A 25708-nucleotide genomic window follows, 5' to 3' on the forward strand; every position below is an offset into this window, starting at 1 on the left:
GATCATCAATAACCTGTATGAGCATCAATGACGCAACAGGAATCATCATCCCCCCCCCCCCCCCCCCCCCCCACCCACCACCATTACTGCTCTAGGTCGTCTACTCCTCCTCCTCTCACACTAAACAGGATTGGGATGTCAGTGTCAATTAACGATGATTGCTTGTGATCATTGGTTGATTATGCATTGGCTCTGGGGGCACGATCTCATCCGGCTAGAGTGTCTGGTGGTTGCTTTCCTTGGAGACCCGATAACCTTGCTTCGTCTCTGTTGGGGTTATTTTAGCTGTTGTAGTGATCTTTTGAGGGGGGAAAAGTTCATGTGATTTGCCCTTTTTTCCTCTCCCTTACACTGTTATTAATTTTGATAACTGGTTTTAATGACTGTTCTGTTTAAGCTGACTGGATTTTTCTCTAAGATGTGATTTTTTGTTGTTTTTTTAGTTATTTTTTTTGTGTACAATGTCTTGGGGTAGCTTGTTCTTGTGTGTGTGTTATATTTTTTTGTTCTCTCTCACTCTCATTTCTTTTTCACTCTCTCTACCTCTCTCACTTGCTCCCTTTCTCGTTTTCCCTCGCCCTTTCACTCTCTATTTTACTTTCTCCTTTCTAAATATCTCTCTCACTCTCACTCTCTCTTATTCTCTCCTTTCTACGTATCTCTCTCTCCCTCTCACCTCTTACACTGTGCCTCTCACTCTCAGATTCCTGTACCAAAAAACACTGACTGGGTATTAGCTAAGTCTTACTGACGTGGAAGAAAAACACGACTGATAACATTGTGTTTTAAGGCTTTTAAAAAGTGGGAGTAGTGGCGGCGGGAGTCTCTTGCCTACAAGTGCTTACCCATCACTGTCACCCTGTTCTTCAACAGCACCCTGTTCTTCAACAGCACTCTGTTTTTCAACAGCACCCTGTTCTTCAACAGCACCCTGTTCTTCACGGGGTTCAACGTTTTACAAACAAATCCTCAACAGCAGAATTTATAGAATCGAAAACAGGTATAATTTCGATACAGGAAGCTGGTTAAGTCCTTTACATGAAATCGTGACGGAGTGGATTTTTTTAGAATGATTTTGCAGATTCAGTCAATAGCCTGATGTTAAGGTGGTGGTGATGTCAGTGGAGGGATTGTGGTGGTTTTGGAGTGATTGTGGTGGTGGTGGAGGGATTGTGGTGGCTTCCTGCTCCGCCTGCAAGCCATGATGTACCTGTTTCGTTATAATTTATCTATGCTGGTGGATTTCTTTGTGGAATATGAGTTGAGGATGGAGATGGCTTCCACAGCTTCTTCTTCTTCTTCGTGGTGTTGGTGGTGGTTTCTTGCGATGGTGGTGGTGAAGATGGTAGTAAATGCTTGTAGGGGGGTGGTAGTTGATTGTCTGTGGTTGCTGTGGTGATTATAGGGAGCATCGTGGTGAAGGTGGTGACTTCTGTGATGGTGATTGTGGTAGTAGTGTTGTGGTTAATGGTGCGATGGTGGTTGCTGTGGTGTAGTGGTCATTGTTGGTGGTGATGATGAGGTTGTGGTGGTGATGATGGTGGTAGATTCTGATTTTAATTGGTAGTGGTTGTGGTTGATGGAGGCTGGTTGGTGTTGTGGTTGAAGCTGCTAGTGGGTTGCAATGTTTGTGGTTGATGGTGCTTTTTAGCTGGTGGTAGTGTGTTGTTATGGCAGTGGTGGTTATTGAAGACAGTGACTGTTCTAGTGGTGATTGTGGAAATGATTGTAGAACCCTATTATGGTGGTTGTGGTGGCAGAAGATGGTGGTGACGGAGATGACAGTAGTGATGATGCTGGAGATGCTGGAGACGGCTTGCTATTGTTAATGGATGCTATACTCACCTCGGGAGACCATTAATGATTAAGGAGCCTGTGTGTGACCGAGGAAGGTATAGCCAGTTGAAAGAGAGAGAGAGAGAGAGAGAGAGAGAGAGAGAGAGAGAGAGAGAGAGAGAGAGAGAGAGAGAGAGAGAGAGAGAGAGAGAGAGAGCAGTAGAGATGAGTGCTTTATGGATGCTGGACGCTGCTCAGAGCATCGTAATGGCTTATGGAACCCAGGCATGGGAGGACGACACAGGAATACTGACTAGAAGTAAAGGTTAGACTACCTTGGAAGATGATTTACCTGTGAGTCAGTCAGGGGAGAGAGAGAGAGAGAGAGAGAGAGAGAGAGAGAGAGAGAGAGAGAGAGAGAGAGAGAGGGACCCCATAACCAAACAATATTTTTACCTGATTTTACCTGAGGGCCACCAGCTCTAGTGGCCTCGAAGAGGGACAGAAAGCCGGCGGCTGGTCAAATGTTTCTTCGTTGTTCCTGAGGCTTTGTTCCGTATGAAACTGAAGTAAAGTGAAAACAAAAGGGTGGTAGCAAGAGTCGTTTCACCATCCCCCCCCTTCCACCCCCCCCCCCACATACACACACGGGGGGGGAGCTGGGTGGCTGAGTGGACAAAGCTCAATACTCGTGGACCTAGGGACCCGGATTCGATCCCCGCACCCGGCGGAGACAGATGGGCAGAGTTTCCATAACCCTGATGCACCTGTTCACCTAGCAGTAAATAGGTACCTGGGAGTTAGACAGCTGTTACGAGCCGCTTCTTGGGTGTGTGTGTGTTTGTGTGTGTATGGAGGAGAAAAAAAAGTAGTAGTTAGAAACAGTTGAGAGGCGGGACCAAAGAGCCAGAGCTCAACCCCCGCAAGCACAACTAGGTGAATACACACACGCACCACAGCGGACAGCATGGAGCCTTTTGGGGATTCCAAGCGAGGCCGCCTTTCGCGGCCCGTGTTATATGGGAGTATACTCACTCGCCTCTCAATTATACCTGTCATCTACCAGTTGGTGAGAGATCTATAGCTCTCTGGCGCCTAGCTGCTGGGGTCTGGCCCCGTCCCCACCTCGTGCTGTGGGAACGCCAAACATACTAAGTAAATTAAGCATGGCTGAGAATTGGTCATATTTACGTTTGAATTCTTGAATGAAGTTGAAGCCTTCTCTACGGTCCCACCCGGTGTTAGGTGTTAGGAGTCCCACCCGGTGTTAGAACGTTAGCTCGCTAACAAATGTAACATTAACTTAATGTAACATTTTTGCCTGATATTATCCTCTATATTTACCTTTCTGGCAAAAGATTTAGCATGCAGTTTAGCTTAACAAAAAAATATGATACTATTTGGTCCTTCGAACCCGATCCAACCCAATTACCTTGCATGTAGTTTGGTTGAACTCTCATTGTTATTTGTCAGATCACTTGTGACATTCAAAAGCTCTTCATATGTTTTTCTTTTTTTTTAATAATAATCAGTATTCATTTCACAAGCTTAGCCTGACCCCGCATACATTGATGTGACGAACCCGACATCTCCACGAAGACTGTTTACAATCTACCTGGGTAAATACTGGGTAATTACCGTGTAAATACAGGGTAATTACTGGATAAATACCGGTTTGGAAATAGGGCTGCTGGTTTATGGAACAAATTACTGGGTTACATAATAGCCATTGGATCACGAGATTGTTTCAGATGAAAGGTAAATACAGGTATATGAGTTTGAATATTAATAGGATCCAATCACATGGGTCTAATAGTGCTTATATGTAAATTCCTTGATTCCTCTCTTCATGGGTCGTGATATAAGAATGGGGAGACCAACTAGCCTATGGGGAGCCTCCCCCCCCCCCCCCCATGTCTCATCAACCCCATCGCCCAACCACTTGGGCTGGACGGTAGAGCGACTTTCTCGCTTCATACAGGTCGGCGTTCAATCCCCGTCCATCCAAGTGATTGGGCACACCATTCCTTTCCCGCCATCTCGTCCCAAATCCTTATCCTGATCCAAATCCTTATCTAAGTGTTATATAGTCATATTGGCTTTGCACTGTCTCCTGATAATTACCTTACCTCATCACCGCCCCATTATTGATATCGTGTTTGTGTTATATTGATAACTTGTTACTGCTATCCTGATATCTTGTTACTGTTTTGTGCGTCCTATTGATCACGTGAGGCTCTATTCACTGCAGTAGCCTCCACACTGTAGCCTCCACATTGTAGCCTCCACACTGTAGCCTCCACATTGTAGCCTCCACATTGTAGCCTCCACACCTGTTTACAACTCCACCAGAGTAGCCTCCAGAACGTCCCAGTCAGTGTGGTACTGTACCAAGCGCTTCTGGCTGGCCTAAGAATATGCAGTCCATCCATAATTCTCAATCTTACCTTACACCCATCATACTACCGTCAGCCTCTGTTAAGGTAGATAGACATCCGTTACCTTATCATAAGCCTCTGTTAAATTAGATAGACATCCGTTACCTTATCATAAGCCTCTGTTAAGGTAGATAGACATCCGTTACCTTATCATAAGCCTCTGTTAAGGTAGATAGACATCCGTTACCTTATCATAAGCCTCTGTTAAATTAGATAGACATCCGTTACCTTATCATAAGCCTCTGTCAAGGTAGACAGACATCCGTTACCTTATCATAAGCCTCTAAATCACTCGTAAGCCTCTGTCATGTCCCTCTAAATAAGCCATACCCTTCGTTCTCTAAAACTAAATCGTGATCAGCCATATACTCTCAAGGTGGATTGGTGTTTTTTGTATTAATCTGCCAGCCGTTAGAATATATATATAGCAGTGATTCTGGTCTGTAAATTTGAGTTTCCTGTCTCTGCCTTTTTCTCTAACAGTAGTGTTGGTGTAGAGTGAAGGTTGCGATCTTCAGGATAGAAGCAAATATCTGTTGGAGACTCGTGGGAAATAAACTGAGACCCATCTTGTGTGTGTGTCTGTAGGTTATTTCCTCGTTGTTGTAACAGGTTTTTGAGGTAACTGGCAGTTGTGTGGGTCCCTAAGATGGATGCTTATATGATCTTGATGGGGTGGTTAAAGGAGGCGGTTGGCTTGAGGTGATGGCAACGCACAAGTCTTTTTTCGCGTCTGTCCGGGTCTTGGAGTGTTTTCTCTCCTATATGGTGCTTAATGTGTGGCTTCCTCTTCCCAGAAGCAAGTTTCATTGCTCTACATTTGCTGGAGTTAATCTCTAGTATCCGTTTGTTATGTTATTCTTCAGAATATTCATTTCTTGCAGGTTCTCTGTGCTCACTCGCCTAGATGTTTTCATCTAGATGTGTATCCTGGGTTGAGCTTCAGCCCCTCAGTCCCAACTTTCGGTTAGTGTATGGAGGCATCTCACCCTTATGGTTAGACACGCAGCTTAATGGCTTCAAAATTATCTCCTTCCTTTCTCTTCAATTTCTTTACAACTCTCATTGTGATAAAAAACATTTCCTAACGTCTGTGTGGTTACTTTGAATGTCACGATCATGTCTCTACAACGCATTATATCATGCTCATGTCACCTTTTGTGTGGCTTAATCTATATTGATCAGTCAGTATGCGCCAGTGTGCTGGGGTTCAGTTCTATGAGCATTCCACTGTAACTCATTCCTTTCTTGTTTTAGCTGTTCGCTTCTTCAGATGAAAACACCATTCCTGAGCTGCATATTGATGGGCGAGTCTGACGTATGTTGAATACGGGCTTCTTGTCTGAGACGAATATGTTGTATACCGGCTTCTTATGTGAGGGGGGGGGTTTCTTGTGTAGGTTTCTCAAGGCTATCCGGATATTATATAGTTATGTATATGCTGTAGACGTTGATATTAATGTGTGGTTTGTGTAATGTGTTGGTGCGTACACACACACACACACACACACACACACACACACACACACACACACACACAGACACACACACACACACACACACACACACACACACACACACACACACTACATACTGAAGCCGTGTCAGCTCCCGCTGGAGCGAGAATGGTGGCAGTGTCTACCTGAAGACATTCTCAAGAATACAACCCGGGTCAAGACATCTGAAATGCTTCCTTTCTTCTATACTGTCACCTCCCATGGTATGACCTCCCATGGTGTGACCTCCCATGGTGTGACCTCCCATGCTGTCACCTCCCATGGTGTGACCTCCCATGCTGTGACACATGCAGCTAATGTCAGCAGGGCACTGTGACCCTGTTCTTGTTCATGTTTGTTCATGTTCATGGAGTTGTGTCACACACTATGTTGGGACGTCATCTGTTCTTCTACCTGTTGCATGACCTGTTGCTGCTCAAGTGAGTCGCAACAGGAGGAGTCACCAGTTTCCCAGCAACAGGAGAGAGAGAGAGAGAGAGAGAGAGAGAGAGAGAGAGAGAGAGAGAGAGAGAGAGAGAGAGAGAGAGAGAGAGAGAGAGAGAGAGAGAGAGAAGAGAGAGAGAAGAGAGAGAGAGAGAGAGAGAGAGAGAGAGAGAGAGAGAGAGAGAGAGAGAGAGAGACAGAGAGAGACAGAGAGAGAGAGAGAGAGAGAGAGAGAGAGAGAAGAGAGAAGAGAGAAGAGAGAGAGAAGAGAGAGAGAGAGACATCTTACATCACCATCTAATCTGAATCTCGTCACCACTCACAACAATTGTCGTTGATTCCTCCCTCATTAAAAAGCCTCACAACTCAAAACCTAATGAGCAAATTACCCTAGCATTTTCCTCCTCTTTTGTGAGTAAGTGAGAGTTAAGTTAAACTATCCGGTGGTTTTTAGGACACGTTAATTTCTCCGCCCGCTAATCATACCAGTTGCACACAAGCCCTGGCTCACCCAATTATAGGCTCAGGGATGCCCTGCGGGTTGAGTTATAGGCACTTGAAGTAATGTCTGAGTGTGACCGAACCCACCTCATTATTTGGCCCCAGCAGAATAAATATATATATTGCAGAGGGGGACCTAAAAATCCCCTCTAATGCGTTATGTGTGCTTTTCTCCGAGGCTAAGAGTCCCCTTATTCCAGCCAGAGGTAGTGTATACACACACACACACACACACACACACACACACACACACATACACACACACACACACACAGAACGAGGGGACATGGATGGAAGCTAGAAGCTCAGATGAGTCACAGAGATGTTAGGAAGTTTTCTTTTAGCGTGAGAGTAGTGGGAAAATGGAATGCACTTCAGGAACAGGTTGTAGAAGCAAATACTATTCATAATTTTAAAACCAGGTATGATAGGGAAATGGGACAGGAGTCATTGCTGTAAACAACCGATGCTCGAAAGGCGGGATCCAAGAGTCAATGCTCGATCCTGCAGGCACAACTAGGTGAGTAACAATCTGCCCCACTGCGCTTCTCTAACGAAACGAAAAGTCAATTAGAGGTGACCTGGTCGGTTCGCTCCGAATACCAAAACCGGTTCAAGATGATGAGCGAAGCAGTCCTGTCGGTGGGAGTGTGGTGACCTAACTGGAGAATGGGTCATAGGTACAGGAAGATGCATGGTTGAGGAGGAGGGAGGTATTGACCTAGTTGGTTGACCTGTTTGAATGACTAAAAACCAGGACCCAGATTCACGAAGCAGTTACCCAAGCACTTACGAACCTGTATATCTTTACGTAATCTTTGGCGGCTTTGTTTACTATTATTAAGCAGTTAATGAGCTCCGAAGCACCAGGAGGCTGTTTATAACAATAACAACAGTTGATTGGCAAGTTTTCGTGCTTGTAAACTGTTTAATAAATGTAACCAAAGCCGTCAATGATTGAGGAAAGACGTACACGTTCGTAAGTACTTACGTAACTGCTTCGTGAATCCTGGTCCAGACTCGGTTGACTGGTTGACTGGTTGACTGGTTGACTGGTTGACTGGCTTGCTGACTAATTGACTGTAGACTCGAGGTGTGACTGGCCGGAAGGCTCATATGGCCTTTAGGTGATTGTCTTAATTTATTGACTGGAAGATTTGCTATATAAGTGGATTTTTTTTATCTGTCCAATCAACTGTCTCGCTGACTTAATGCCTGATCGACTGGCCACTAACTGTATAATAATGGCGTTTAATTTTCCACGAGTTTAATGACTGTTTTACTGTTACTGATAATGGAGAGTTGAGTTCATTAAATAAATAAATAAGAAAGGGACACTCAAAGGAAGGAATGATTGAATGAGAGAATGACGGAATGAAAGAAGGGAGGGGGGGGGAAGGAGTGGGAGGGAAAGGGAAGGAACGGTAGGTTTAAGAAATAGCAAATAATGACTCGGCACACAGAGAAAGAATCAGAGAACCACACACACACACAAACACACACACACACACACACACACACACACACACACACACACACACACACACACACACACACACACACACACACACACACAACCTTGGTAAGCATCTACCCTGATAACCGTTACCGCAAGTGAAACTCATCACGTGAAAGTCCAAGCCCAAGAAGTCCAAGTCCTGTGACGCCATCTTGGACTTTGCGGTATTGGTGGGGCGCTGAAACGACCCACCAGCGGCCCAGACGACGTCAATCTTCCCGCTTAACGACCTCACTCGTTTATATCCATGTGTCGGGTCCGCCTCATTGTCTCGTAAACCAGTTAAGGAATCCGGCTTCAATTCTGTTCGAACTTGTTCTGTGTTTGTCTTGTATTGTTTTGTTTCTGGCAGTTCTATGGGGTGTTGTGTGTTTGATCTCTGTCTGTCTGTCTCTCTCTCTCTCTCTCTCTCTCTCTCTCTCTCTCTCTCTCTCTCTCTCTCTCTCTCTCTCTCTCTCTCTCTCTGTCTCTGTCTCTGTCTCTCTGTCTCTCTCTCTCTCTCTCTCTCTCTCTCTCTCTCTCTCTCTCTCTCTCTCTCTCTCTCTCTCTCTGTCTCTGTCTCTGTCTCTGTCTCTCTGTCTCTCTCTCTCTCTCTCTCTCTCTCTCTCTCTCTCTCTCTCTCTCTCTCTCTCTCTCTCTCTCTCTCTGTCTCTGTCTCTCTCTCCCTGTCTCTCTCTCTCTCTCTCTCTCTCTCTCTCTCTGTCTCTGTCTCTGTCTCTCTCTCTCTCTCTCTCTCTCTCTCTCTCTCTCTCTCTCTCTCTCTCTCTCTCTCTCTCTCTCTCTCTCTCTCTGTCTCTGTCTCTGTCTCTCTGTCTCTCTGTCTCTCTGTCTCTCTCTCTCTCTCTCTCTCTCTCTCTCTCTCTCTCTCTCTCTCTCTCTCTCTCTCTGTCTCTGTCTCTGTCTCTGTCTCTCTGTCTCTCTCTCTCTCTCTCTCTCTCTCTCTCTCTCTCTCTCTCTCTCTCTCTCTCTCTCTCTCTCTCTCTGTCTCTGTCTCTGTCTCTCTGTCTCTCTCTCTCTCTCTCTCTCTCTCTCTCTCTCTCTCTCTCTCTCTCTCTCTCTCTCTCTCTCTCTCTCTCTGTCTCTGTCTCTCTCTCCCTGTCTCTCTCTCTCTCTCTCTCTCTCTCTCTCTCTGTCTCTGTCTCTCTCTCTCTCTCTCTCTCTCTCTCTCTCTCTCTCTCTCTCTCTCTCTCTCTCTCTCTCTCTCTCTCTCTCCTTGGATGACCCGGGGCATTAGAGGACGACCTAGAGGTGGTAGTTGACCTCTCCGACGACTATCGACTTACTACAGCGTATTATAATCCATGAAATGTGGATTGAGAATAAAAATAAGAAGGAGAGGAATAAGGAGAAGAATAAGGAGAAGGAGGAGGAAGAAGAGGAAGGAACACATGCAACAGAAGACCAGAACTCCCAAACAACTTCTATTTACATACATTGCAAAATGAATTCGAAAGTATGATAAATAATATATATTGAAATATCTTAACACCACGACGAAGCTAAAGTTTCAAAATCTCTTCATAATTTCGGTAATTATTTTATTTTTCGTGATTTTTTTTAATGTCAATCTTTGAAATTTTTTGGGTGTTAAATTATATTTTTTGTTGTTTTGATGAATGTGATAAAATACATTTTCCTTTTGTCGTGTCTTTATGGAACTGGGAGGCTGATGGTTGTCTCAAGGAGCAGGCTGGAGCTCCTTGGTGGTAGTTATGTGTTGATTAACTAGTACTTACTGGTTAAGTAGTCTACCAGTACTTGTATGTGCTGGTGGTGGTGGTGGTGGTAGTGCTGATGGTGGTGTGGGTGTAGAGGTGGTGGGTGTAGTGGTGGTGGTGGTGGTGGGTGTAGAGGTGGTGGGTGTAGTGGTGGGTGTAGAGGTGGTGGGGATGGTGGTATAGTGCTGGTGGTGGGTGTAGTAGTGGTGGTGGTGGTGTAGTGGTTGTGGTGGTGCTAGTGGTGGTGGTGATGGTGGTGGTGTTGCTGCTGCTGCTGCTGGTGGTGGTGGTGGGTGTAGTAATGGTGGTGATGTAGTGGTGGGTGTGGTGGTGGTGGTGGGTATAGTGGTGGTGAACAAAAGAAGGTGGACAAAGCAATCTACGAGGCTGTTCAACTTCATCTTTGAACATCTGTCAATTTTCCTGCCTCATTTCTGCCTTTCTCTTGCCCGTGGAGTTCTCTAGGTCAACCACTCATCAGACAACCTCGCCTCTGATCAATAACACTGTTGGGGTTGGCCCTATTTCCCGTGGACACCGCACGCCGTCGCTATCAGACCGGCGTATACGCACGCACATGGCCTGGCCTCAGGGGTGGCCTGGAGGGGGGGGGGGGAGGAGAACTCTCGAAGCACTCCGCAGGTATGTTCCAGGTACATACATACGCTCGTGCTGACACGGCCGCTGTCAGGTATTCATATACCCACCCACCCACGCACGCACGCACGCACGCAAGCACGCACGCACGCACACATACACACAAACACACACACACACACACACAGACTCCATACACAGTTTCAAATATAGATATGATAAGAGCCCAATAGGCTCAGGAGTCTGCACACCGGTTGATTGACAGTTGAGAGGCGGGACCAAAGAGCCAGAGCTCAACCCCCGCAAACACAACTAGGTGAGTACGCACAAGGGGCCCTCGCGGCTGAGTGGACAGCGTTCGGGGGTCGTAGTCCTAATAAGACACCGGGTTAGATTCCCGGTAGAGGCAAACTCACATGGACACTTTCTTTCGCCTGATGTACCTGTTCACCTAGCAGTAAATAGGTACCTGAGAGTTAGACAGTTGTTACAGGCGGCTTCCTGGGGATGTGTGCGTGTGTTAGAAATATGTAATAGGTATGATAGAGGAAACATATATCGGGAGTCAGTAAAATAGGTACCTGGGTGTTAGTCAGCTGTCACGGGCTGCTTCCTGGGGGTGGAGGTCTGGTCGAGGACCGGGCCGCGGGGACAGTAAAAAGCCCCGAAATCATCTCAAGATAACCTCGAGATAATATTAGACAACCGATTGTAAGAAAGGCGGGGTCCAAGAGCTAACAGCTCGATCTTGTAGGTACAAGTAGCAAATATTAAACATACACATAAACCTAAATACACCCGGCCGACACCTCTATATACCCTTAGGCTCTCATTCAGACTACACAACCCAGTCTGCTCTTCTCTATCTCCCAAGCCCACAACATCACCCTCAGAACACCCACAACATCACCCTCAGAACACCCACAACATCACCCTCAGAACACCCACAACATCACCCTCAGAACACCCACATCACCCTCAGAACACCCACAACATCACCCTCAGAACACCCACAACATCACCCTCAGAACACCCACAACATCACCCTCAGAACACCCACAACATCACCCTCAGAACACCCACAACATCACCCTCAGAACACCCACAACATCACCCTCAGAACACCCACAACATCACCCTCAGAACACCCACAACATCACCCTCAGAACACCCACAACATCACCCTCAGAACACCCACAACATCACCCTCAGAACACCCACAACATCACCCTCAGAACACCCACAACATCACCCTCAGAACACCCACAACATCACCCTCAGAACACCCACAACATCACCCTCAGAACACCCACAACATCACCCTCAGAACACCCACAACATCACCCTCAGAACACCCACAACATCACCCTCAGAACACCCACAACATCACCCTCAGAACACCCACAACATCACCCTCAGAACACCCACAACATCACTCAGATCACTCCCTAAACAATCGTTGCCTAATTACCTCATTAACGTAATTCAAAACCGAACCTCACCTTCTTTCCTTCCTATAGACCTACCTTCCAGGCTCTCTCTACACACACACACTAGGCCTATACAGTCTCCCATACACGCAGGAACGTCGACGTTTTCAGTAAGGAATTAGACAAGTTCCTTCAGAAAGTACCGTACCAACTGGGAGGTAACTGATACGTGAGCCTCCGAGCAGCTCTAGGCAGCAGAACTTTACATTATGTTACAACAAGTGAAGCCTGGCCCCAGGCCGAGCTGAAGTAGACGAACTCTCAAGACCCTTAAGAATTTTCTCATCTCATAATTTCCCATTCGGTACGACAGCCCTTTGTTTCCTAGTTCTTTTTTGGGGGGAGAAAATTCCTAGCTCTACCAGGTACTCAAAGTTCAATACACTATGATCACTCATTCCCAAGGGTGGTTCCATCTTAACTTCCCTTATATCCGACTCAAGACCTACCGCAGGTATACTCCAGGTAGATCAAGTTACCACAAGGTAAAGCTTGGCCCTAAGCGAGGCTTGTGGAGTAGAACCCTTGGAATTCTCATGGAATACTCCAGAGGTATTCCGTTCACCATAGACTCATGCCCCGCTGTGGAACCCATTTTGTACAGTAGCCAGACGCCCACACAAGCACGAGGCGTCAGCTGTTATCTGTATCACCAAATCAGGTCATCGAGAGGTCAGGATACGTGAGGAAATCTGACCTCCGGTACGGCCCATCCTTTCTCTAAGGTCAAAATTTCTCCGCCAGCAAATGAGGTCAAGTATGGTGCCCTCCTGAAGCCAACACACACACACAGCTTGACAAGAAATAGCTCCGTACACAATGAAATTTTTTAGCAAACGATCAAAAATGAATATGAACTGCCACAACGTACAAGGAAGACTGTGCATCTAGCTGACAGGATTACATCAGAGGAAGTAATGAAGCAATTATCGGAATTGGATGAAAGAAAAAGCATGAGCCCCTAAAAAAAGTTTCCCCGTGAACCCTAAAGGAAGGCACCGACGTGCTCATCACATCATCGGTAATGATCTACAGCACCTCAAAGGTAAACTCCTCGTGGAATGTATAGAAATAATTTGCTGCCTATATTCAAGGAATTCAAAAAGCAGGAGTCCCCGTAAACTACATGTCAGTCTCACTTGCATACCTTGCAAAACACTGAAGATAATCAGAAGGAAATCATTGCAAGTATTTTCACTGAACATCAACAAAGGTTTTGGAGAAGTTCTTCTTAACGAACTTGCTGGAGATTTATGAGAAGGCAACAACGATAAGAAATACCTGAAGTCGCTTTGACCCTTGACCTAGCTTCACTTTTGACGAGGAGAGGCTCTGAGGTCATGTAAATGTCGACAGAAGAACTAGGAGCCGACGAGACACAAGCCTAGATAATTACATTGATGACCAAGCTTTAATTTTTGAATTTGTTTATATCTCTATAAGTAAAATATTACAGAACATGTAACTTCATCAATGCATAAACAATCACACTGAAATATTGAGTATGTGTGTACTTTCACTTTGATTCTTTACGTGTTTATATCTATAAATTAAAATGTCTGTTTGAGGAGATAACCTGGCCCAATTTTCCAGTGTGGTTGCTGTTGGATACGTACCCAAAATGGTCAGGTTTGGGGGTCACTAGTCAATTGGCATAGTGCCATAGGGAGTCCTGTGGCATGTCGTGATTCAAGCATTAGCTAGAACTTTAAATTGTTCTAAAAAGAATTCAAAGCAATTATATTTTTTACTATACCACATTAAAACACTATGCACCGACGTCAGAAATATTGTCTAAAAATATATCTATCACACTTTCTCCGTAACAAGCAAATATGTGTTCATGATAACATAATTAGATCATTAGCCCTGGTGCTCAGGATGGGGGTTGAGTGGGAGGGAGCCCTGGGGGTTGGGGCTCAGGGAAGCCCTCCACCACCCTGATCCTAGCCACCAGGGCTCACTCCTACTGCACCACGTGTCTCAAACATGTTCTAGCCCTTCGCTGTCTCTCCAACTCCTCCTCTTCCCAATGGGAGAGACAGGCAGGCAGACAGAGAGATACACATGCAGACTGAGGGACAGTAAGAGTCAGAAAACAGAAACAGACTTAGGAGATAAACAGAGAGAGGCAGAGATAGACAAATGGGTAGAGCGTCACCCAATTTTTCCCAGTAATTGCTGCTGGGTATGTGTCTAACATGGGCAGGCTGCGGTACTAATACTACTACGCGGTTATACTTCTAATTCTTCAGTTCTCCTCGTGCTCCGTCACCACTCTCACCCCACCTCTGGTCTCCTCCCCATGCAGGCAACTGTCGTAATCTCATCGGTATTCCCTCCTGCGCCTCTCACCTCCACACCCTGCTCTCTCACTCTCCCTTCTCTCTCTCTCCCTCACACCCTTTGTTCAGCCACCCTGGTGCCAATTGCTCTTCCGGCCTTGTTACACTCCTCGCCTCAGCTCTACTCCGGTGAAAATTATTTGTTGGGATCTTCATTTGATGACTTGTGGAGGTCCGGTGAGGCAATGGTTTGTGTCTTGGAGGAGGAGGAGATGGTGTCACGTCCCGCGGGGCGCTCATTACATCCATCTGGAGCTGGTAATGGCTACCTGGAATGTGTTGACAAAAAAATATAAATAAAGCGGAAATGTTCAAGGCGTGAGTGGTTGAGGATCACAGTGAGTGACACTGTGCTCACATAGATGCGAGGGGGGGGGGAGGAGAGGTTGAGCTGCGGCTCTTTGGTCCCGCCTCTCAACTGTGTGTGTTTCCCGCTTGATACCTGGTTGATGGGGTTCTGGGAGTTCTTCTACTCCCCAAGCTCGGCCCGAGGCCAGGCTCGACTTGTGAGAGTTTGGTCCACCAGGCTGTTGCTTGGAGTGGCCCGCAGGCCCACACGTGTGTGTGTGTGTGTGTGTGTGTGTGTGTGTGTGTGTGTGTGTGTGTGTGTGTGTGTGTGTGTGTGTGTGTGTGTGTGTGTGTGTTTTCGAATCCTGGTTTTTCCTTCCGGTAAAACAGCGTCAAACCCCCTTAATCCCCTCCCCCCCCCCCTCTCTCTCTCCCCCAACCCCCAGAAGGACTACTCTAACCAGACCACCCCCCCCCCTCCCCCCCCCCCCCAAGGACTCCAACATCCTCCAGGGTGAATATCTACCACGTCAACATTCACCAGGACAATGTACCCCAAGAAAATAGAAAAAAAGATGTCTTACCTCCAAATATAAATTGATACAATACAATGAGCTAAATGGTTTGCATGACACAACAGGCTGGACGCACGAGTGAACATCTATATGTGATGCACAGCGATGGACATTTATTTTCCTTATTACGATACATGGAACATAACAGACTTTATGCTTATATATATATATATATATATATATATATATATATATATATATATATATATATATATATATATATATATATATATATATATATATATATATATATTATTAAATATGACCGAAAAAGTAAGATTAATAATTCTAACACGAATTTTCTCAATCTTTCGTACATTTCTTTTCACTGTTGGAGGTAAATAAAAAATCAATTCTCCAAAATAAAAATAAAAATGAATTTTGGAGAATTGATTTTTGATTTACCTCCAACAGTGAAAAGAAATGTACGAAAGATTGAGGAAATTCGTGTTAGAATTATTAATCTTACTTTTTCGGTCATATTTAATAATATATATATATATATATATATATATATATATATATATATATATATATATATATATATATATATATATATATATATATATATATATATATATATATATATCAAACAGCAAGTGAACGGACTCAAATCCTCCTCATAGCTCCTACTGATTTTCTCATTGAAGTCAATATTGTATTCAATCGACATGACTGAATGCAATATCAGACCCCTGACGTGATATCTTGCAGCCCCCATCTCTTGCAACTTCATCTCTCGCTGTTCAACATTTGGCACCTTTGTCACTAAGAAGACAACGCCACCATGCTAAAGTCTAAGCCACCATACTGACGACTAAGCCACCATACTAAAGACTAATCCACGACAGTGATTGGGGTTCTCATCCCACTACTGATGATGAGACAGGCAGATGAGGAAGCACTAAGCCATCGTCGGAGGAGATTAGATAATCACATCCGAAGGTCGTGATTACCGTCTTAAGTGGATCCACCTCGATACTAAACTATCGAGTCTTCGTGGAGGAAACGAGGCTGTTCAAGTGTCTCTTGCCACTCACCTGTGAGGGGGGTGACTGGTCTGGGGACGAGGTACCCCAGACCAGCAGAGTGACCCCCTGCCAGGCTCCCCTGGGGGACTGGGGATGCAGCATCCAAGGAGAGCGTTTCTCACAGCATAGCTCTGGATTTATGTTTGCTCTTAAGAGCTATCATTACTGAACATAAACTTTAAACCTTGAGGGGTGAGAGGGCAGTGACGCACAGGTGCGTTCATCACCTACACACACACACACACACACACACACACACACACACACACACACACACACACACACACACACACACACACACACACACACACACAGATTCCTGAGCCTACTGGGCTCTATCATAGCTGTGTGTGTGTGTGTGTGTACTCAACTAGGTGAGTACACACACACACAGCTATGATAGAGCCCAGTAGGCTCAGGAATCTGTACACCAGTTGATTGACAGTTGAGAGGCGGTACCAAAGAGCCAAAGCTCAACCCCCGCAAACACAACTAGGTGAGTACACACACGCACACACACACACACACACACACACACACACACACACACACACACACACACACACACACACACACACACACACACACACATTCACACATTCTCATCAGATGTAACTCATACCTGGGCCAGCGAAGCAGTACACTCAACACCCTTGGCCATTATCAAGCACCCAATGGCTGCCCCCGTCTGCATAGAACGAGGTGATCTCCAATGTTGACCTTTAAGAAGGTATCCGGGTCGCAGAGCGTCAAGATCACCTAATCGGCTATCCTTGAAACTCCTCAAACCGAAATTAATCTTCTCCGCCACATTTTCACCACAGAATCGGTGCGTCACGATTTCCTGAAGCCATCTCTTGATATATTCATTAAACCAGGTAACTTGCTTATCAAGACTGTGCATTCACTTAGCTAAATTAATTTTGGGTTTCAGTTCCTGAGCCCATTATTTATGTGCTTCTGTAACCTTTTCCACTTTGACCCTCAGGAAGGGCATGGGGGTCCAGTATCACCCCACAGGATGGGTATGGAGATCCACTACCACCCCACAGGATGGGTATGGGGTTCACTACCACTCACAGGATGGGTATGGAGATCCACTACCACCACTACTGGGGGGAGCCGGTCGGCCAAGCGGACAGCACGCTGGACTTGTGATCCACTTGTCTCTAAGGTCAGTTGTGGGATTGTAAAGCCAATGTTTACAAATTTTCAAATGTCTTTTTTCATCTTTTAAATTACTTTAATCTGCTATTACCTTTCCTCAAAACGATATGGGGCTTAATGTTTGTTTATATTAATCAATCTCTCTCTCTCTCTCTCTCTCTCTCTCTCTCTCTCTCTCTCTCTCTCTCTCTCTCTCTCTCTCTCTCTCTCTCTCTCTCTCTCTCTCTCTCTCTCAAGGTAAAATCACTCTAAGGAGTATGCAGAATTGTATCCGAGAATAGAAAGAAATGCATTTTACAAACGCAATTTCTTTGCTCATCCGACATAAACCATTAAGCTTAAGTTGGTCCGTTCGTGGGGAGTCATGGTAATGGAGTCCAGCTGACTCTAGTGTTAACAATACACATATTTGGTGAAGAATGTTCGTATCGTGTGTATGTCATGTGTTAAAATATATTTTAAATGCTGAAATGGTTTAATTTTATGGACACATTCTTATGAAAACATGTTCGATATATGTGTCCAGAGACAAGGGAATAATTGCTGATGGATCGGATGAGTGAAGCTGTTGATAAGTGAGTGAGGTTCATGAACATAAGTGAGGTTCATGAACATGAATGAGGTTCACTGATAGCCGAGTGACGGCTTCTGGCTCTCCAAGAAATCAGGCCACAGATGGAATCTTGAGAACGTTGTACCAGAAGCGGACCGTGCTAAGGTCCGCTTCTGGAGTATGAGGACCGTGCTAAGGTCCGCTTCTGGAGTATGAGGACCGTGCTAAGGTCCGCTTCTGGAGTATGAGGACCGTGCTAAGGTCCGCTTCTGGAGTATGAGGACCGTGCTAAGGTCCGCTTCTGGAGTATGAGGACCGTGCTAAGGTCCGCTTCTGGAGTATGAGGTCATGTTATGCCTGGTCGAGACCTGAGATGAGTCCTCTTGAGCCTTCCTCGACAATGTCCAGTAGATGAAGAAAGGGGGACTGCAGGTCATGCTAATCTGGAGAGTGGTCCAGACTCATGGTGTAAGCGAGCTTATGCACCCACCCCATGTACAGTCTCTTAAAACTCTTACTCTCGAGTATCAAGTAGGAGGAGATGCTCCGTATACAGCTGTGGGTTTCTTGTCTGCTTTCCTGAAGGTTCGAGACGCCAAACCCCACCTCAAACCACCTGGGAAGTTATCTAGATATTTGTGTTGGTCTGAAAGCAATATTACGGTTCCAATCTCAGTGAACCTTTGTCCTCAACAGAGAATATATTTTTCCAGTTGTAACTTTATTTTATTATATATCGTTGGTTTAAAAAATAAAATAAAAAAAAATTATATGCTGAATTCGTTTTCTTTTAAACTGTTTGAAGCATTTGGTTTTCTGTATGTGAAGTTCTAGCGTACACTCAAATAGTTTTCGAGTTCCATATTTCACATTTGTGTCACTAATATATATATATATCTCATTAACACAACCAAACGTAATGAAACCTATCCTAACGTAACCTAATGTAATCTTAACCTGACATAACCATGGACAGAGAATAGATGATAACACTAATCATTTAGTCATTTCGAACCCGATGCCGCCAGGGGAATCTCCTCTCTCAGGACAAGTGGCATAACTGTCATCATTGAGACATATTCGAGCCAACACGAAATCTACTTCAATTCAGGTTACGGATTATCGTCCATGTGAACCTCTCATGAACCTCTCGTGAACCTCTCATGAACCTCTCATGAACCTCTTATGAACCTCTCATGAACCTCTTATGAACCTCTCATGAACCTCTTATGAACCTCTCGTGAACCTCTCATGAACCTCTTATGAACCTCTCATGAACCTCTCATGAACCTCTTATGAACCTCTCGTGAACCTCTCATGAACCTCTTATGAACCTCTCATGAACCTCTCGTGAACCTCTCATGAACCTCTCATGAACCTCTTATGAACCTCTCATGAACCTCTTATGAACCTCTCATGAACCTCTTATGAACCTCTCGTGAACCTCTCATGAACCTCTTATGAACCTCTCATGAACCTCTCGTGAACCTCTCATGAACCTCTTATGAACCTCTCGTGAACCTCTCGTGAACCTCTCATGAACCTCTCATGAACCTCTCAAAAGTCCCGATTGTTATTCCACCAATCATTCAATAAATCATCGTCTGAGATGTCCCAGCATCTCTGTATCTAAGCATATTGTCCTCCTCCGTGTCATTGGCCCAAAGATGGAGCCTTGCGGTACCCCCCCCCCCCCTCCCACTCACCACGTTTATCCAGCCAAATTCATTTGCATTTTGGAGGACCCTTCGCTTTCTTTGTTTTACCCATTGTTTTATTATCCATTCTATTATTCTATCATTTATTCCATGTGCTTGTAATTTCATTCCCACTCTTTCATGCGATTATTTATTAATAGCGTTAGAGAAGTCCATGTATAATATGTCACCTAAAAGTCTTTTGTCTGAATAGTTGGAGCAACTTAAACACTGAACTCAAATGTATACTACATACGAATGTATACTTCATACAAATGTGTAATGTACACAGAGAGCTGCATGCTTCCATAACCAAGGCTGCAACACACAAAGGCAGGGTGTGACTATTGCGGAAATTAACGAAAAGAGAGTTGTAATATCTGTGTTAGGGATGCCCTTGTGATGTTTATCTCTGCTCGCCGAGAGATTTGTGAGGTCCTCGTGAGACGAGGCTGGACACGAGCGCTGGAAACGGTATCCAGGCCAGCTGGAAACCAAATTTTAATGGAAAGAATTTCCTTTCCCGGATGAAATACAGCCTTGTGAAGCTGAAGGAAGGCTAGCCTTAAGTCTTCAGTCGTGAGGGACTTGAGTCAGTCATCAGCAAAATGCCACTTCAAGGGGTATATACCAAGACAGTGTACCCTGGTTCTCAGTGTATATACACAGGTTTTAATATAGATCTGAAGTATATTAGTACTAAGTTATGCTTGCTGGTTGGTCGGTAAGTTATTGTGGTGGTCTTAATAACCCTCCATAGACTGGTAGACCTAATTAAGCCCAACACCAAACTGCCAGTTCAACAATAATGCAAAATGGTAAGCTAATCTGTATTAAACTAAGCTTAAATATCGTTCTTTATTATCTTATCACAAAGAACTATTGTATATACTCCACACACACGCACACACACACACACACACACACACACACACACACACACACACACACACACACACACACACACACACACACACACACACGAACGGCATTCAGAAACTTGTGTAAAGAATCATTCAGAACTTTGTATACCACATATGTCAGACCAATCTTGGAGTATGCAGCCCCAGCATGGAGTCCATATCTAGTCAAGGATAAGACTAAACTGGAAAAGGTTCAAAGGTTTGCCACCAGACTAGTACCCGAGCTGAGAGGTATGAGCTACGAGGAGAGACTACGGGAATTAAACCTCACTTCGCTGGAAGACAGAAGAGTTAGGGGGGACATGATCACCACATTCAAGATTCTGAAGGGAATTGATAGGGTAGATAAAGGCAGTCTATTTAACACAAGGGGAACACGTACAAGGGGACATAGGTGGAAACTGAGTGCCCAAATGAGCCACAGAAATATTAGAAAGAACTTTTTTAGTGTCAGAGTGGTGGACAAATGGAATGCATTAGGAAGAGATGTGGTGGAGGCTGACTCCATACACAGTTTCAAGTGTAGATATGATAGAGCCCAATAGGCTCAGGAATCTGTACACCTGTTGATTGACGGTTGAGAGGCGGGACCAAAGAGCCAGAGCTCAACCCCCGCAAACACAACCAGATGAGTACAACTAGGTGAGTACACACACACGCACACACACACACACACACACACACACACACACACACACACACACACACACACACACACACACACACACACACACACACACACACGAGATAAATATATGTAGTAGATATAATAGAGGAAAAATAGATTGGTTAGAAAGGCGGGGTTCAAGAACTAATAGCTTGATTCAGCATACACCAACATAAATACACACACACCCGTGACCGCAGAGGAGACAACTACTCCAAAAGCTCCACAGAGGCAGTTAGGGAAGGCATTTCAATTCATAGAGGGTTCCAAGTAACAAAAATTATAGCGAGAGAAGAAACGATAATATTATAAGCAGGGAGCGAGTGAAATGGCTCTGTAAGAAGTGATGTGGTGGAGGCAGACTCCACACACACCTGGAGCTCACCTGGAGAGGGTTCTGGGAGTTCTTCTACTCCCCGAGCCCGGCCTGAGGCCAGGCTTGACTTATGATGACGAGTCTTATCATGCTCAGCTTTCTATGTATATATGACATAGCCCAGTAAGCTCTAGAACCTGTAGACGAGTTGACTGAAGGTTTAAAGCCGGGGTTCATCCTCCGTATATACAAAAAGGTGAGTATTGCTTGGACTCGTCATATCCCCTAATATAGGAAAATGATCTTCACCTTAACGTCGATTTTTGCATACTTTGTAAACGTTATAAGGAAGATAGCAGTAGAGATGGAAATCCTCCCGGAGTGGTATACGATCACCACTCTTACATAGGTCAACCAAACACAACGGCAAATCATTCTTACATAGTCCCCCCTCCAACCAATAAAATTAAAGGTTTTCTTTTTTAACCAAACACAATAAAAATACCGTAGAATAATCGATGTGTGACGCCGTCTAACACAATGCAAAGTTAGACCCACAAGCGACGCTCCAATTACAACAAGAATCTTTAACAGCACGTAACCTGTGTATTGTGCAAGCTTCCAGGGAGACAAGGGAAGGTAAGATGAAGGTAGTGGAGGAAAATGGACAAGTTATGCGTTGAAGAAATTATCTAATCCATCTTATGACAGTTCTAATTCCGTCATTGTGACTTCTAGCTTACATTTAAGCATCCCCCGAGAGGCTACGACGATATAAACATTTCAGTGTGATGAAAATGTGTGTTTATTACGCATATAATTTTAAGACGTTACTTTGATATCAATTTCTTTAGTTATACCAAGGCGGGAGATTGGCGCGGATAATGAGGCCGCCGGCCGCCAGAGGGACACTGCCAGCTGTGAAGTGGACCGTCTGGGGTGCAAAAGTGACCAAATCTGGTCCATGAGCAACACACAAACAATGCAGTTTAGCGGGAACTCGTCTGGGTCGTCACAACTATCGTCTCTCTCGAATTGTTTAGTGTTATTGTTAAAGTGAGTTCTATATACGGTGCTCGTAGTGGCCTTACACTTAAAAGTAACTTACACTTACACGAAACTTAAAGTAACGCTGTGTGTGTGTAGTGGCTGTGCAAAAGACTCATAGACCATAATATGGATCCACGGATACTCGGTCTCCATTCACCCTCGCAGCCAGGGTGAGTAGACCCACTTCTTATTTTCTTGATGAGTGAATTGGTGGTAGTTTCATTCTCATTATTTGTGCAGTTTTAAGTACCTGGTTCACTCTATGGAAGAGGGAGGGTGAAGGTTGGCCGCCTTGTATGCAAACTCCAAGATGAGTCGTGAGTCTCCTGCTGACAAGGTCATCACTCGTACCGTTAATAGGCATTCTGCAGTGCCCTTTATTCTCGTCTTCTATAAGCATTCTCACTGACGAAAATCAATCTGAAATTAATTCTGGTTTGATAGAAGGCCCGTAACCCCCTCCCCTTCCCCCTGGGGACAGACCTACGACGTTCAGAGTTATTCTAACCACTCAGACACGATGACGACACCTGCGTGACCCTCGACACGGCTCGACACGTGTTTCCACATTGATGGTGTTGGCTCACGCCACAGCCTAGACCACCAAAAAAGGAAGCATAATAGCTCCTTCACCCGACGTTGCTTCACCGCCCCCCTGTCTCTTGATGACTGCAGCCCATCTTCACAACAAAGAGCCATCGGGTTCACAATGTCAAGTACTGACTCGCGTCTGTCTACACAAGTCAGTGTTTTGATATTATCAGTGAGATAAATCGGCATTTGACTCGCTTGAGTCACTGTATTGTAAACACATGTTAATATAACTGGTTCACTCTCTGATGTTCAGTAAATTACTCGGCGTAGAGATTGCTGTTGGACCAGTTTTTTTTAACCAATTCTTCTATAAAAGACACGATATGTCAGTTAGTCGTTTGTTTTCTGTCAAAAAAAATGATGTATTAAAATCTAATGAAGGCAGTATTTGACTTACAACTTGGGATAGAGGAAGAGATGGGAAAATCATGAAATATATGATAGACGAATGACATTTTATATAGTCAAACGCTTGTAAATTATAGAGTGAAAAGATAAAATACATCATTTGGAGAGTTCGTGACATTCATTTGTATAAATGTTCAGATCAAAATACTATTTCTCTGTAACGTAAGTGGATGCTGCGAAGACCTTTGACATTGTATCAACGGGGAAACACTTCCCGTCTCTTAAATGTCTGGCCACTTTACTCACCCTTAAGTGACTGTTCCAAGGACACTTTGTAACCCTTAAACTATACTGTAGGAGACTCTCCTCATGCTCTGTGGAGGAGGTACTGAAGACACTCTGGGGCATCTCCCTACTAATCTCTGACTTATTAATCACTTCCTTGAAGGCTTCCTTAGGAATAGAAAATCATTTCAAAGGAGCTAATCATCCAATCACTCATCATCCAGTCTGGGGTTTGTGTGAATAACGAAGCAACATTTGTTTCAATTTTTCATGGACTGTCAACGTAAGTTGACCAGGCCACACACTAGAAGGTGAAGGGACGACGACGTTTCGGTCCGTCCTGGACCATTCTCAAGCCTTGAATCAAATCGACTTGAGAATGGTCCAGGACGGACCGAAACGTCGTCGTCGTCCCTTCACCTTCTAGTGTGTGGTCTGGTCAACATACTTTAGCCACGTTATTGTGACTCCTCGTCTACATGTCAACGTAAGGTAACTAAACATGTACCTTTATTAATGAAATAAATTTATCATTTATTTATGTATGATGTATTTGAGAGCTTCATGGGACAAGGTCACACACCCCCCGAATGGCCTTGATCACAGGCTACTTTATAAGTAACAGGAGAGGCAGAACCCTGGAAACACAAACCGAAACTGTCTCTATTTTCCGCTTGTTACAACTTGTAATAAAGTTGTTACAGCTTGGCTTAACGTGTTTATGACGTATTAGAACGTTGTTACAACTTGCTATATTGGTTGTTATAACTGGTTAGGAGGGGTTAAAACTTGTTCGAACGTTGTACCAACGTCGTAGTTTCGGTGTGTGTTTGGCGGGAAAACACTGTTGCAGCTCTTGCAATTCTATGCAACAACGAAGACTGGAACATAATATCTCCGGTGACTTGCACTATGCATTACACAAAGACTGAAGGAGGTTAAATAATTGACCTCTTGGCAAACGTCTGAACTGTTTCGGATGTCAGGAAGAGTTGAGATTGAGAAAGAATAGACATTTATAGAGGAGCTATAGAGATGGAATGATAAGGGAGATAAAGATGGAAAACTGGGAAGACTGAGAATATACAGATTGAAAGGGAAAAGTGAATGTAGAGAAACATGAAGAGAATATAGATAATACACATTAGACTGTAAATCATCAACTATATTGATGTCCCGTCTTGAGGAGCTTCGTTCACTGTAGCGAAGGAGGAGAGAAGGAACTCTTAACGAGGAAATGTATTAGCTGCTTGTCACCCAACAGCGGATGTAACCAATAGACATCTCGTGATAGAATGTATTGATACATTCAATATCCAATAGAATGTTTTGAATGTATTGAATGTATTCAGAGATTTTTTCATTCACCATTCACAACATTAAGAACATAAACAAAATGACAAGATATGTTCTTCAACTACGCCAGAATAATCTTGAAGATCTTATTGAGTCTTAAAGACTGTTGACATTTTTGTCCAATGATATCACAACACAGTGATATCTGTTAGAAAATATTTCGCGCCATATTGGGCCGTCAATCTATGCCATAGTGGCATAGATCCCGCGTCCCCTGGACTTCCCAAGAGGCCGTATGATGGGATTGAACCCTTGGACATTCCAGGAGGTCTTTCTCTGGAAAGATTCTTCCTCTTAATGCCTGTAATATTTCGGCCTAATAGAGGACCCGGGCGTCACACACACACACACCTGTGGGTGGACAGCCCAACCCTGAACCTGCCCCAGGAAGATGACCTGGGTTGCCTCTTGACCTTGACAGGTTTTCCTTTCAAACTGGAATTGCTGACCTTTCCAAAATAGGTCAGTCGTGCCTCGGTTCCATTGTTGCACTCGTCACAAGGGTTTTAAAAGGAGCAGAAATGATTCATGTAG

General features: G+C 44.6%; 1 protein-coding gene across 1 annotated transcript in view; it reads left to right on the top strand.

Moving 5' to 3' along the window:
• The first annotated feature begins 22555 nt into the window (after positions 1 to 22555).
• The window catches only part of LOC123746312 (uncharacterized), a 132604-nt gene continuing 129451 nt past the window's right edge, over positions 22556 to 25708 (top strand). Inside the window, exon 1 of the mRNA XM_069314929.1 lies at positions 22556 to 22761. Within this exon, the coding sequence (XP_069171030.1) occupies positions 22718 to 22761 (44 nt within the window). The 5' untranslated portion in view covers positions 22556 to 22717. The remainder of the gene's footprint in view (positions 22762 to 25708) is intronic.

Source organism: Procambarus clarkii, chromosome 80, assembly GCF_040958095.1.
Source record: "Procambarus clarkii isolate CNS0578487 chromosome 80, FALCON_Pclarkii_2.0, whole genome shotgun sequence".
Taxonomy (NCBI): domain Eukaryota; kingdom Metazoa; phylum Arthropoda; class Malacostraca; order Decapoda; family Cambaridae; genus Procambarus; species Procambarus clarkii.